This window comes from Melanerpes formicivorus, unplaced genomic scaffold, assembly GCF_026170545.1.
Source record: "Melanerpes formicivorus ecotype bairdi unplaced genomic scaffold, bMelFor1.0.p_v2 SCAF_26, whole genome shotgun sequence".
NCBI classification, from domain to species: domain Eukaryota; kingdom Metazoa; phylum Chordata; class Aves; order Piciformes; family Picidae; genus Melanerpes; species Melanerpes formicivorus.
The window spans coordinates 2141262-2156360 of NW_027142378.1; the positions used below are offsets into that span (position 1 = coordinate 2141262).

General features: G+C 48.6%; 1 protein-coding gene across 1 annotated transcript in view; it reads left to right on the forward strand.

Moving 5' to 3' along the window:
- COL19A1 (collagen type XIX alpha 1 chain) overlaps nt 1-15099 on the forward strand; it is a 226365-nt gene that overhangs the window by 72839 nt on the left and 138427 nt on the right. Inside the window, exons 11-12 of the mRNA XM_068153439.1 lie at nt 5429-5482; nt 10263-10307. Of these exons, the coding sequence (XP_068009540.1) occupies nt 5429-5482; nt 10263-10307 (99 nt within the window). The remainder of the gene's footprint in view (nt 1-5428; nt 5483-10262; nt 10308-15099) is intronic.

A 15099-nucleotide genomic window follows, 5' to 3' on the forward strand; every position in this document is an offset into this window, starting at 1 on the left:
AGCAAGAGTGGTTAGTCATTATAATGTGCTGCCCAGGGAGGTGGTGGAGTCCCCAAGCCTGGATGTGTTTAAAGGTGGTTTGGATGTGGTGCTTGGGGATATGGTTTAGGGGTGAACCTTGTATAGTAAGGTTATTGGTTGTTCTTGGTGATCCTGAGGGTCATTTCCAACCTCCATGTTTCTGTGATTGTGTGTTCCTGTGTGCCCTGCCCTAGGAGACCCTGCTTTGGCAGGGGGGATTAGAATCAATGCTCTCCAGAGGCCCCTTCCAACCCCTACCACTCCATGATTCTACGGAACATCAGTGGGTTCTCCTTTTGTGCCATCACCATTCCATCAGGCACTCCTAACCATCATCAGAAGCCTGTGTAACGAACCAAGGAAACCTTCCAGCAGGCTAAGCAAGGTGCCAGCTAATGGTGTGGAATTGGTGTGGGGCTTTAATTTGTTGAAGGTAGAAGTTGTGCCCCCACTGGCTCTCTACATGCTCCGTGGGGGAGGATGCTGCTGGAGGCCTCTGACCGAATGTTGTTGAACATTCCTCTCCATTTCTGCCATGCTAAAAATAGTTGTCCTGCTTTTAAAACACTGGGCTAGTAGATTATTCCAGGGCTCTGTCATACTCAGGGTAATGGAAGGCACACACCCATCAATTAGCAAAACAGTAAGTAGGGTTTGACCACACTAATTTCCCTTCTATTAAGATGAGTTTCCTTGTTAGTCACCCCAGGGTGCCAAAGCTTTTCTGTAAATCAAGATCCTGGCAGTGCCCCAGGAAGCTTTAAAAGCTTTGGGGTTTTCATATTGAGGATGGAGAAATATCCAACTGCTTCTTGGTGGGTTTGTGTTGGGTTTTGTTAGTGGTTGGTTGGAGAGGGACCTGGGAGTGCTGGTGGATAACAAGTTCTGCACGGGACAGCAATGTGCCCTGGTGGCCAAGAAGGTCAATGGGATCCTGGGGTGTATTAAGAAGAACGTGTCCAGCAGATCAAGGGAGGTTCTTCTCCCCCTCTACTCTGCCCTGGTGAGACCTCACCTGGAATATTGCATCCAGTTCTGGGCTCCCCAGATCAAGAAGGACAGTGATCTGCTGGAGGGAGTCCAACGGAGGTTACCGGGGTGGTTAGGGGCCTGAAGCACTGCCTGGTGAGGAGAGGCTGAGGGACCTGGGGCTTTTTAGCCTGGAAAAGAGAAGACTTAGAGGGGATTTATAAATATCTTTATAAATCAGTGTCAGGAGGGAGGGGACAGGCTCTGCTCACTTGCTCCCTGGGACAGGACAAGGAGCAATGGATGTAAGCTGCAGCACAGGAGGTTCTGCCTCACCACAAGGGGGAACTTTACTGTAAGGGTCACAGAGCACTGGAGCAGGCTGCCCAGAGAGGCTGTAGAGTCTCCTTCTCTGGAGACTTTCAAGGCCTGTCTGGATGTGTTCCTGAGTGACCTGAGCTAGACTGTATGGTCCTGCTCTGGCTGGGGGGTTGGACTTGATGATCTCTTTGGGTCTCTTCCAACCCCTGACATCTGTGATCTTGTGGTTCTTTTGGTTTGGGTTTTTGTTTTGTTTGGCTTTTTTTCCCCTTATATTAGTTTTGCAGGATCCTTTCTGCAAATCCCTCCAAGTCTGCTGCAGTAATTGTTTCACTTTCCCAGCCTTACAGAGGATCTCACAAGGTCCCAGCGTGTTTGCCACTATAAATCATGTTAATGCCTAAAATATTCCAAATAGCAAAACACATTCCCAGTGATTGATACAAGTTGCTCTCAGCTTCATTTTTTTTCCTTCAGTGATTAGATAATGTGATGCCTGATTCCTTTTTGGCACCATATAGTTTGCTGCTGCAAGTAACCAATGCACTTAGGAAAGTTCATAGTTTTATCTGGGCACACAAGTTCACATACTTGTGTGCTACGATAACCTCTCCTTTGAATCTGCTTTCTTTCTTTTGATGTGAAGCACACTCAGGCCACTAAACTGGGTGGGAGTCTTGATCTGCTTGAGGGTAGGAAGGCTCTCCAAAGGGATCTGACCAGGCTGGAGTCATGGGCTGAGCCCAGCTGTATGAGGTTCAACAAGGCCAAGTGCTGGGGGCTGCACTTGGGTCACAACCACCCCATGCAATGCTCCAGGCTAGGGGCAGAGTGGCTGCAAAGTTGTCCAGCAGAAAAGGACCTGGGGAAGGTGGTTGACAGCAGATGAACATGAGCCAGCAGTGTGCCCAGGTGTCCACAGAGGCCACCAGCATCCTGGCCTGGATCAGGAATGGTGTGGCCAGCAGGAGCAGGAAAGCAATCATGCTCCTGTCCTTAGCACTGGTGAGGCTGCATCTTGAATACTGGGTTCAGTTTGGGGCCTCTCATTCCAAGAAGGGCATTAAGGTGCTGGAGCATGTCCAGAGAAGGGCAACAAAGCTGATGAGGGGTCTGAAGGGCAAGTCTTGTGAGGAGCAACTGAGGGAACTAGGGTTGCTCAGCCTAGAGAAGAGGAGGCAGAGGGGAGAGCTCATTGCTCACTACAACTCTCTGAAAGGAGGTTGGAGAGAGGTCAGAGTCAGTCTTTTTCTCTAGTATGAGCAAGAGGAAATGGCCTGAAATTGTGCCAGGTGAGGCTCAGGTTGAAGATTAGGCCAAATTTATTTACTGAAAGCTTAATTCAGCCCTGGAACAGGCTGCCCAGGGAGGTGGTGGAGTCACTATCCCTGGAGGTGTTCACAAGAAGTGTGGACATGGTACTTCAGGACATGATTTAGAGGGCATTGTGGTCTTAAGTTGAAGGTTGGACTCAATGATCTTGAGAGGTCTTTTCCAACTGAAACAATTCTATGGTTCTATTACTTTTATTTAGGGCACAAAACTAGCTAAAAATGCAAGGCAAGGTGTAAAAGATAAAGTAAATGCATTGTAAGCAAGTTGCTAAGGGCACAGATACAAAGCATCTTACTCCAGCTGGAAAACCTTTCGGTCTGAACTGCACTTCTAAGTTTAGAAGTTGCTGCAGTGCCAATGCAGACTGCAAAAATCAATTTGAAATGCCTGGTCATGGTGCTTTGGGATGTGGTTTAATGGCCATGGTGGTGTTAGGTTGAACTCAATGATCTTAGAGGTCTTTTCCAATCAAAACAATTCTATGATTCCATGACACTGGTAGAGGTTGCCCAAGGAGGTGGTGGAAGGCTCATCCCTGAAGGTTTTGAAGGCCAGGCTGGATGTGGCTGTGAGCAACCTGCTGTAGTGTGAGGTGTCCCTGCCCATGGCAGGGGGGTTGGAACTGGATGATCCTTGAGGTCCCTTCCAACCCTGACAATTCTATGATTCTCTGATGAATACATTGAGAAGCATAACTATAAATACACTGCAAGTTCAAGCAGACACATTGTGAAGAATTTTAATAAGAATCAGTAGTGATGCAGAAGGCTATTTCTGCATTGTTGTGTGGAAGGGATAATCACAGGCTCACAGGATGTTAAGGGTTGGAAGGGACCTCTGGACATCTTCAAGTCCAACTCCCCTGCCAGAGCAGGACCACAGAATCCAGCAGAGGTCAAACAGGGACACATCCAGACAGGGCTGGAAAGTCTCCAGGGAAGGAGCCTCCACAACCTCTCTGGGCAGCCTGCTCCAGTGCTCTGTGACCTTTACAGTAAAGAAGTTCTTCCTCATGTTGCAGTTTCCATCCATTGCCTCATGTCCTATGCCGGGGCAAAAGTGAGCAGAAGCTGTCCCTGTCCGTTCCTTCCTCACCCCAGCCCTCAGATATTGATAGACATTGATCAGATCCTCTGTCAGCCTTCTCCAGACTAAACAGCTCCAGGCCTCTCCTCACCAGGAAGTGCTCCAGTCCCTTCAGCATCCTTGTATCATAGTATCATAGTATCAGTCAGGGTTGGAAGGGACCACAAGGATCATCTAGTTCCAACCCCCCTGCCATGGGCAGGAACACCCCACACTAGATCAGCCTGGCCAGAGCCTCATCCAGCCTGGGCTTTAACACCTCCAGGGACGGGGCCCAAACCACCTCCCTGGACAACCCATTCCAGGGCTTCACCATTCTCATGGTGAAGAACCTCCTCGGACTCTCTCCAGCAGATCCCTGTCCCTCCTGAACTGGGGAGCCCAGAACTGGATGCAGAACACCTAGGGCTTGTCTCCACCAAGAAAACCCAGAACCAAACCCACAACCAAACAGTGGTTTGGCATTTTTGCTGCTTTACAGTGATTCAATACAGCAGGAAGATGAAATATTATCTGGTAACTATTAGACTCTGAAGAACTTTTCTGCATTCACACTGTAAATCTGGAGAAAATGAAGGGCTAAGGATTCCTTCTGCTGATTAATTGGAATTATTTCCCCCCTCCTCCAGCATGCTAGCATCTATTTTTACAGAGGAGAGCTGGAAGGAAGATGTTGGAAACTGTGCCATGAGTGGTGTTAAGCAAAATGCCATTTTAACAAGCTATCCTAAGCTGTATTTTTAATTGTTGCCTATCATGACTGCCCTGTATTTATTTGCTTAATTGCTTGGATCATTTTGATGAGTAGTTGGCCTTTGATTGGCTCCCTCTCTCATTAAGAGACTGGAGGTTTTGTTCTTTGTTCTTTTTTTGTTGTGAGTCTGTGAGACATTTGTCTTCTGCTTGACTTGGAATTCCACAAGTGAACTTTCCAGGCTGTCTTTTGTTGCTGGATTCTGGCTTGGCTAGAAAAGTGACTTAGATGATGTGCAAGTGACTAGAGCAAACTTCTGTCAAGCAATTAAGAGCCATGAGTGGCATGGAGAAAGCTTTTGACTTGATCATCCAAGAGAGTCACGAGGATGATGAAGGGACTGGAGCACTGCCTTGTGAGGAGAGGCTGAGAGCCCTGGGGCTGCTTAATCTGGAGAGAAGGCTGAGAGGGGATTTAATAAATGTCTATAAATTATCTGAGGGCTGGGGGTCAGGAGGGAGGGGACAGGCTCTGCTCACTTGTGCCCTGGGATAGGTCAAGGGGTGATGGATATAACCGCAGCAGAGGAGGTTCCACCTCAACATGAGGAGGAACTTCTTCACTGTGAGGGCCACAGAGCACTGGAGCAGGCTGCCCAGAGAGGTTGTGGAATCTCCTTCTCTGGAGACTTTCCAGCCCTGTTTAGAGGCATTTCTGTGTGACCTGTGCTGGATTCTATGGTCCTGCTCTGCCTGGGGGCTTGGACTAGAAGATCTCCAGAGGTCCCTTCCAACTCCTAATATCCTGTGAGCCTGTGATTTTGGAATCCTTTAGTAAGTCTTCTGAACTCCCCCTTTAAGTCATGTTGGCATGGATGGATTCTTCCACCTGGCCTTAGCCTAGTATCCCTGGATTGACTGAGACCAAAATGAATGGGCTTCACAGTGGCACGTTTAATTAATCTGTCATTGACATTGATGGCTTCTGTACCTTTTGTTTCAGGGGGAAGCTGGCTTAATAGGTGCTCCTGGTGTACCTGGTCCTACTGGTTCCAAGGTAAAACTAAACCACCACCAAAACCCCCTCAAAATCCCCCCAACCAAATAAACAGAAACAAATCACCCCAAGACCAGTCTCTATTCAGGATTTTCCACTCCTGGTATCATTTTCTGTAGCTGCCCGGTAGCTACATAAATTGTGTTTCACTTACACCTCCAGTTCCTGGGCTATACAATGTGGCAGAGGAACTTCTCTTTCAGAAGGCAAAGGGTGCATGGTGCAGTGACAGAAACCTGCCTGTCACTGTTATTTGGGCTAATCATAGAGTCATGGAATGGTTTGGGTTGGAAGGGACCTCCAAAGATCATCTAGTCCAAGCCCCTGCAGTGAGCAGGGACATCCTCCACTAGATCAGGTTGCTTGTCTTGCCTTGTTGAGCCTGACCTTGAATATCTCCGAGGATGGGACCTCAACCACCTCCCTGGGCAGCCTGTTGCAGTGTTCCAGCACTCTCATGGTGCAGAACTTGTTCCTAATATCCAATCTAAATCTCTTCTGGTTTCAAACCTTTGCCCCTCGTCCTATCACTGCAGGCCTTTGGAAACAGTCCCTCTGTAGCCTTCTTGTAACCCCCTTCAGGTACCAGGTTAAAGCAGTTGCCTAAGTCTCAGAACTGTGCAAGACCACAAGACAGCAGATTCAGAAATCAAAGATTGAGAGTGCCATGATCTCAGGAAAATGAGACAAGGAATGGCCTTGCTGCTTCCACTCCTCATCTTTTGCTCCAGAGGTGGAGTATTGTAGAGTGGCCAGAACTTGGGGATTTTTGAGGGTGTCAGGGAGGGATAGGTCTGGGGGGAATGGAATAAACTAGAAATGGGTAGATTCAGATTGGATGTTAGGAAGAAGTTCTTCCCCATGAGGGTGGTGAGACACTGGCACAGGTTGCCCAGGGAGGTGGTGGAAGCCTCATCCATAGAGGTTTTTGCAGCCAGGCTGGATGTGGCTATGAGCAACCTGCTGTAGTGTGAGGTGTCCCTGCCCATGGCAGGGGGGTTGGAACTGGATGATCCTTGAGGTCTCTTCCAACCCTAACAACTCTGTGATGCTGTGATTCTGTAACTTGCAATACAAGACATCTGTGTCACAGTCCTTGGTAATATTTGTTAAAGCTGCTGGGCTATTTTCATGGTCACATTTTGTTTTCTGTCGGTTGCAGCTGTGTTGAAATCTAAGTCCTTGGAATGAAATCTTAATGCCTGCCCAGTTCATCCCTTTTAGAAAATCATAGGGGAAATAATTCTTGCTACTTCCACAAATTAAGGGACTACACACACAAAAAAAAACCAACAGTATTTTAGTCAACTTAAGAACTGAAGGAAGTGCTCTGCAGCATGACCTTGATGCAGAGGGCTGATATAGAATAGAATAGAATAGAATAGAATAGAATAGAATAGAATAGAATAGAATAGAATAGAATAGAATAGAATAGACCAGGTTGCAAAAGAACTTTGAGATCATCAAGTCCAACCTATCACCCAACACCATCTAATCAACTAAACCATGGCACCAAGCACCCCATCCAGTCTCCTCCTAAACACCTCCAATGATGGTGACTCCACCACCACCCTGGGCAGCACATTCCAATGGGCAATTACTCTCCCTGTGAAGAATTTCTTCCTAATATCCAGTCTAAACCTCCCTGGCTTAACAGGAGCCATCAGTGTGCACCCAGGCTCTGGTTGGCTTTCTGGGCTGCATCAAGAGAAGCATAGCCAGTGATTTTCTGCCTCTACTCTGCTCTGGTGAGAACCCACCAGTTCTGGAGCCCCTAGTGCAGGAAGGATCTGGAGGTGCTGGAAGGTGTCCAGAGAAGGGCCACAAGGATGAGCAGAGGGCTGGAGCTGCTCTGCTATGAGGACAGACTGAGGGAGATGGTATTGTTCAGTCTGGAGAAGAGAAGGCTCCAAGGAGACCTAATTGTGGCCTTGCAGTATCTGAAGGAGGCTACAAGAAAGCTGGGGAGGGACTTTGTAGGGTGTCAGGGAGTGAGAGGACTGGGTGAAACAGATCCAAGCTAGAGGATAGGAGATTTAGACTAGAAGTTAGGAAGAAGTTCTTCCCCATGAGGGTGGTGAGACACTGGCACAGGTTGCCCAGGGAGGTGGTGGAAGCCTCATGCCTGGAGGTTTTTTCAGCCAGGCTGGATGTGGCTGTGAGCAACCTGCTGTAGTGTGAGGTGTCCCTGCCTATGGCAGGGGGGTTGGGACTGGATGATTCTTGAGGTCACTTCCAACCCTCACACTTCTATGATTCTATGGTGACAGTTCTGTGATTAAAACAGCAACTGGCACATCAGGGGAAAATATTTTCCCCTCTTTGCTTGGTGGTGCTGCATCTGATATGCTGGGTCATGTATGAGAAGTCTTCTGCCTTCACTTCTTTAAGACACCAGAGAGGATCTAGCAGGGAGCAGGCTCTAGAAAACAAGACCTTTGAGGAGAGTTTCAAGGAGTTACATTTGCTGAGTCTGGCAAAGAGGAGGCCAAGGAGCAATAGAGACTGTCCTGCAAGCCAAAGAATTCTCAAGGACAGCTTCCCCAAATGCCAAGAGCAGTCCAGGCTGATGTGCAGGGAGTTGAGTGACTAGGGCAGAAGGCCAGCAGGGATGAGCAAGGAGCTCCTGACTGAGCTCAGATGCAAGAAGTAAGTAAACAGTGAACTCAGGGGTGAGCCACCCAGCAGGAGCACAGAAACACTGCCAGAGCATATGGTGATGGAGTTTAGAAACCCACAAATTCATCTGGAGTGGAAACTAATGAGGAATTTCAAGGTCAGCATGAAGGACTTATGTTAACTGCATCCATAGCAAAAACAAGGCTGAAGGAAAGGTTGAGCCAAGGCCAAGAGCACCTGAAGAGCACAACATCAAGAATAGTGTGGCCAGCAGGAGCAGGGAAGTCATTGTGCCCCTGTACTCTGCACTGGTTTGGCCACACCTTGAGTCCTGTGTCCAGTTTTGGGCCCCTCAATTTAAGACGGACATTGAAACACTTGAAGGTGTCCAGAGAAGGGCAATGAGGCTGGGGAGGGGTCTGGAGCACAGCCCTGTGAGGAGAGGCTGAGAGAGCTGGGGTTGAGGGAGCTGGGATCGTTTAGCCTGGAGAAGAAGAGGCTCAGGGGAGACCTTATTGCTGTCTACAACTACCTGAAGGGAGGTTGTAGCCAGGAGGGGTTTGGTCTCTTCTCCTGGGTGGCCAGCACCAGAACAAGAGGACACAGCCTCAAACTGTGCCAGGGGAAGTTTAGGCTGGAGGTGAGGAAAGAGTTGTTAGCCATTGGAATGTGCTGCCCAGGGAGGTGGTGGAGTCCCCATCCCTGGAGGCGTTCATTGGTGAAAACCAAGGCAAAGGGGAAAAAAAAAGACATCATAGAATCAACAAGGTTTGAAAAAACCTCAAAGATCATCAAGTCCAACCTGTCACCCAGCACCTCATGACTACTAAACCATGGCACCAAGTGCCACATCCAATCCCCTCTTGAAGTTTTCCTTCAAGCCTTCCAGGTGCCTTAAGCCTCCTAGCAGAGTGTGTGAGAATGGAGCACTGCCTTCTGAAGGGCAAGAGAGTGCTTAAGGAGCACTTAACCTATTTGGACATCAATGAATCCTTCAGAATTCTTAAAGCCAAGAAAATCCCTCAGGCTGAATGGGAAAAGTGATTGACACGTGTGAATTGACAAAAGTATGGGAAGCCATCTCCTTTTCTTGTGGAGTCTCATACCTTTTTGAATGAGAGAGAACCTATCCAATTGATTTCTTCTGCTTTAATCCCATAAGAAATAGTCAGTGAAATAAAACTGCTTTCAAGATAGGTAACAGAGATCTGGGCACCCTCAGCATATCTGCTGATGATACCAAGCTGTGTGGTGCACTGGACTTGCTTGAGGGAAGTGATGCCATCCAGAAAGACCTTGATGGGCTTGAGAAGTGAGCCAGTGCCAACTGCATGACCTTCAACAAGTCAAAGAGCAAGGTCCTGCATCTGGCTTGGGCCAATCCCAAGCACAAATCCAGGCTGGGTGCAGAGTGGGTTGAGAGCAGCCCTGAAGAAAGGGACTTTGATGCATTGATTGCTGAGCAGCTCCCCAGGAGCCAGCAGTGCCCTCCTGCAGCCCAGCAGGCAGCTGTGTGCTGGGCTGCAGCCAGAGGAGTGTGGGCAGCAGGGCAGGAGAGGGGATTCTGCCCCTGGGCTCTGCTCTGCTGAGACCTCACTTCCAATCCTGCCTCCAGTTCTGGTGTCCCCAGCATGAGAAGGGCACAGAACTGCTAAAGTGAGTCCAGAGGAGGCCACAAAGATGATCCAAGGGCTGGAACACCTCTGCTATGATGTGGATAGGCAGAGGGAGCTGGGGGTGTCCAGCCTGGAGAAGACTCCAGGGGGACCTTAGAGCTGGCCTGCCAATACCTGAAGGGATCCTGTAGGAAGGCTGCAGAGAGACTTTTCCTGAGGGTGTCTGGAGACAGGATAAGGGGGAATGGTTTGAAGCTGAGGTCAAGCAGGGTTAGACTGGAGCTGAGGAAGAAGTTCTCCAGTATGAGGGTGGTGAGACTCTGGAATAAGTTGCCTAGGGAGGCTGTGGCTGCCTCCTGCCTGGGGATGTTCAAGGCCAGGTTGGATGAGACCTTGAGCATCTGAGTTTAGCTGAGAGGTGTCCCTGGGCACGGTGGGGAGGTTGGAGTAGATGATCTCTGAGGTCCCTTCCAACCTGAGCCATTCTAGGATTACTTGAAGAACGCTTGTGTTTGAGATTTATGTTTCATTGTTGTGTGTTGCAGGGGGAGCGTGGCTTTACAGGCAGTAAAGGTGAAGAAGGTGAAAAGGTAAATTACTCTGTGCATGTTCATTATAGCTTCAATTTACCATTTTACAAACAGAGCTTGGTGCTGAAGGGCTTCCTTAACTGTTTCATTAATGAAATTCTTACCTTTTATTTTTTGCCTTGTAAATTATTCCTGAGATGCTGAAAAGGAGCCAGGAGGTTTTCAGGCAGGTTAATCAGAATCTACACTAGGTAGATGGTTTTTGTGGTTGCTAAGATTTAATAGTCAAGTAATAAGCAAATGTAATCACATTTGACAGGCTTACAGGATATTAGGGGCTGGAAGAGACCTCCAGAGATCACCAAATCCAACCCCCCCTGACAAAGCAGGGTCATAGAATCCAGCACAGGTCACACAGAAACACATCCAGACAGGGCTTGATAGTCTCCCGATAAGGAGACTCCATAGCACCTCTAAGGAGCCTGTTCCAGGGCTCTGGGACCCTCACAGTGAAGAAGTTCCTCCTCATGTTGAGGTGGAACCTCCTGTGCTGCAGTTTATATCCATTGCCCCTTGCCCTATCACAGGGTGCAGCTGAGCAGAGCTTAAACCCTCCCCCTTGACCCCCAGCCCTCAGATATTTCATAGAATCACCAAGGTTGGAAGAGACCTCAAAGATCATCAAGTCCAACCTGGCACCACAGACCTCATGACTAAACCATGGTACCCAGTGCCACATCCAATCCCCTCTTGAACATCTATTTATAGACATTTATTAAATCCCCTCTCAGTCTTCTCCTTTCCAGACTAACCAGCCCCAGTGCTCTCAGCCTCTCCCCATCAGGCAGTGCTCCAGTCCCTTCAGCATCCTTGCAGTCCTCCTTTGGGCTCTCTCCAGCAGATCCCTGTCCCTCCTGAACAGGGGAGCCCAGAATTGGAAGGGACAGCCACAGATCATCCAGTCCAACCCCCTGCCAGAGCAGAATCACCTAGAGCAGATCACACAGGAACACAACCAGGTGGGTTTTGAATATCTGCAGAGAAGGAGACTCCACAACCCCCCTGGGCAGCCTGCTCCAGGGCTCCAGTACCCTAACAATGAAAAAATTCTTCCTCCTGTTTCCATGGGACTTCCTAAGCCTCAGCCTCCACCACTGCCCCTTGTGCTGGCATTGGGCATCACCCAGCAGTGCCTGGCTCCAGCCTCCTGGCACTCACCCTGCATATTTAACAACATGAATGAGGTCACCTTTCAGGCTCCTCCCCTCCAAGCTCCAGAGCCCTCAGCTCCCTCAGGCTCTCATCATAAGGAAGATGTTCCACTGCCTGCAGCATTTTTGTGGCTCTGCACTGGACTCTTTCAAGCAGTTCCCTGAGGTCCTTCTTGAACTGAGTGGCCCAGAACTGGACACAATCTTCCAGATGCAGCCTCACCAGGGCAGAGCAGAAGGGGTGGAATTAAAGTTACAGTGGTGATAGCTTTTGGTGGAAACTTCAACTCCTAACCATGTTACTGCCTGCTTGCTGCTTTGTCACTAGTTATGGTTGATCAGAGTTTGACAGCTTGAATTAAGAGCCTTGTCTTGGATCATGGATAGTTTCTCTGTGCTCCACTTCACTGTTAGGGGAGAAAAAAGGGAGAAAAAAAAGGTGCAGAACAGCTTTTCTGCTGAATTTATGTCTCACAAAGATCAAGACTGATGGGTGCTGCTATTCTGGAAATGCTCAGACTGCAGAAGATGGAGAGTAGGTGGCAGCTTCTGAATTTCATGAAGTGCAATCTACTGTGTGAGCTGGGCTGCTGTGGACATGGCTATGCTCACTTACCCACCATATGTCCTCAGAAGTGTCAGCCAGCTCCCCAGTGTGCACATTTTAAAGCATGATTGAAGCTGGAGGAGAGGAGATTTAGACTGGGTACTGGGAAGAAATTCTGTACAGGGAACAGGTTGCCCAGGAGGTTGTCACAGATGCCTCCTCCCTGGAGGTGTTCAAGGCCAGGTTGCATGAAGCCTTGAGCAACCAGAGCTGGTGGGAGGTGTCCCTGCCCATGGCAAAGATAGGATAGGATAGGATAGGATAGGATAGGATAGGATAGGATAGGATAGGATAGGATAGGATAGGATAGGATAGGATAGGATAGGATAGGACAGGACAGGACAGGACAGGATAGGATAGGACAGGACAGAATAGAGTAGAATAGAATAGAATAGAATAGAATAGAATAGAATAGAATAGAATAGAATAGAATAGAATAGAATAGGAGAAGAAATAACCAGTTTGGAAGAGACCCTTGAGATCATCAAGTCCAACCTAACATCCAACACTAATCAACTAAACCATGGCACCAAGCACCCCATCCAGTCTCCTCCTAAACACCTCCAGGGATGGGGACTCCACCACCTCCCTGGGCAGCACATTCCAATGGACAATCTCTCTTTGTATGAAGAACTTCTTCCTAACATCCAGCCTAAACCTCCCCTGGCACAGCTTGAGACTGTGTCCTCTTGCTCTGGTGCTGCTTGCCTGGGAGAAGAGACCAACCCCCACCTGGCTACAACCTCCCTTCAGGGAGTTGTAGACAGCAAGAAGGTCTCCCCTGAGCCTCCTCTTCTCCAGGCTAAACAACCCCAGCTCCCTCAGCCTCTCCTCATAGGGCTTGTGCTAGATGATCTTTCAGATGCCTTCCAACCCAACCCATCCTGTGACTCTATGGCTAACAGAATTTAAGCAGGTTTAAAATGATGGAAGTTTGGTTTTGGGAGGAAGAAAGACTTAGGAGAAGCAAAACCCAGCATCCATAGCAACTAACATTTGGAATGTGAAGATTCAGCCTCTAAAGACCAAAAAACCCCACTTGTTGCACAGGAGTGTTCTAACTCCACCAACAGATCTTATTTCCTTGTGGCATCCTTTTTCATCAATTCTGAGGAGCTTGTAGATTTTTTTCTCCCCTATCTTCCCCCCCACTCTGTGTAATTGCTCTGCAGCTGTGCTGTGCTTTCCTTCAGTTTTATGAATAAATTGTGTTTGGACACAGGCACTTGGTTCCAGCTGCTGCTGCCACTCTCTTTGCTTCATTTCCCTTGTATTAAGGCAGAGATAAAATAGCCCAACCCCTGCTAAGCACATTTGTGTTATGTGGAAGCTGAGTCAGCACAATTTGGATTTTTTTAGTTTGTTTGTTTCACAGAATTGTCAGAGTTGGAAGGGGCTTCAAGGATCACCCAGTTCCAACTCCCCCCCACCATGGGCAGGGACACCTCACACTACAGCAGGTTGCTCACAGCCACATCCAGCCTGGCCTTCAAAACCTCCAGGGATAAGGCTTCCACCACCTGCCTGGGCAACTTGTGCCAGTGTCTCACCACCCTCATGGGGAAGAACTTCTTCCTAACTTCTAATCTAAATCTCCTCTCCTCTAGCTTGGATCTGTTCCCCCCAGTCCTATCACTACCTAACACCCTACAAAGTCCCTCCCCAGCTTTCTTGTAGCCCCCTTCAGGTACTGGAAGGCCACAATTAGCTCTCCTTGGAGCCTTCTCTTCTCCAGACTGAACAGCCCCAACTTCCTCAGTCTGTCCTCACAGCAGAGCAGCTCCAGCCCTCTGCTCATCCTTGTGGTCCTTCTCTGGACCTTCTCTTTGTATTTAATAACTTGAGGACTTAATCAAAAGACCCCATTAAAAAGTATTCCCATTCTAGCTGTTAAGAATATATTCAGCTGCCCTTCAATTTAAAGAAATGTATCAGTGGAAGGATCTTTATTTACCAGAGATCACTAGAGAGAGAGAGACATTTTACAAGGGCTTGTAGTGACAGCATGAGAGGGAATGGATTGAAGCTGGAGGAGGGGAGATTCACACTGGAGATTTGGAAGAAATTCTTTCCAGTGAGGATGGAGAGACACTGGAACAGGTTGCCCACGGAGGTTGTGGATATCCCCTCCCTGGAGAGAAATAAATTAGGCTGTTCTGATAGAATGAGAGAGAATGGAGTTAAGCTGGAAGAAGTCAGATTTAGACTGGATATTAGAAAGAAATTCTTTGCAGTGAAGGTTGTGGATGTCCCCTCCCTGGAGGTGTTCATGGTCAGGTTGGATTAGGTTTTGGGCAGCCTGATCCAGTGGAGGGAGGTTGTAGCCAGGAGGGGGTTGGTCTCTTCTCCCAGGCAACCAGCACCAGAACAAGAGGACACAGTCTCAAGCTGTGCCAGGGGAGGTTTAGGCTGGAGGTGAGGAAGAAGTTCTTCCCAGAGAGAGTTGTTGGCCATTGGAATGTGCTGCCCAGGGAGGGGGTGGAGTCCCCATCCCTGGAGGTGTTCAAGAGGGGATTGGATGTGGCACTTGGTGCCATGGCTTAGTCATGAGGTCTGTGGTGCCAGGTTGGACTTGCTGATCTTTGAGGTCTCTTCCAGCCTTGGTGATTCTGTGTGTCCCTGCCTATGGTGGGGTGGTTGGATCTAGAGGACCATGAGAGGACACTTCCAAGCTCTTACACTCTGTGATTTTGAGAGGGGAGCACAGAGAGTGGCTGCTGCTCAGGAGCATGTAACCTTCGAGGAAGGATTGCATGAATGAAGATTACTTAGAGTCAGCTGGAAAGAAATATGTAAACAGTCCTCCAATCCAGAGCAGTGCTGCAGAGAGGGAGGGAGTGGTGTGTTTGCTGTCTCTGTCATGCTTGCAAGACAGCAGAAGACTGAAAGTGTAGCAGGGCATCACACAGAATCACAGAGTGGTAGGGGTTGGAAGGGATCTCTGGAGATCATCTAGTCCAAGCCCCCTGCTGAAGCAGGCTGAGATGCTGTGCAGCCATTGGGAAATTGGGTTTAATTTTAACACTGTTGTTTA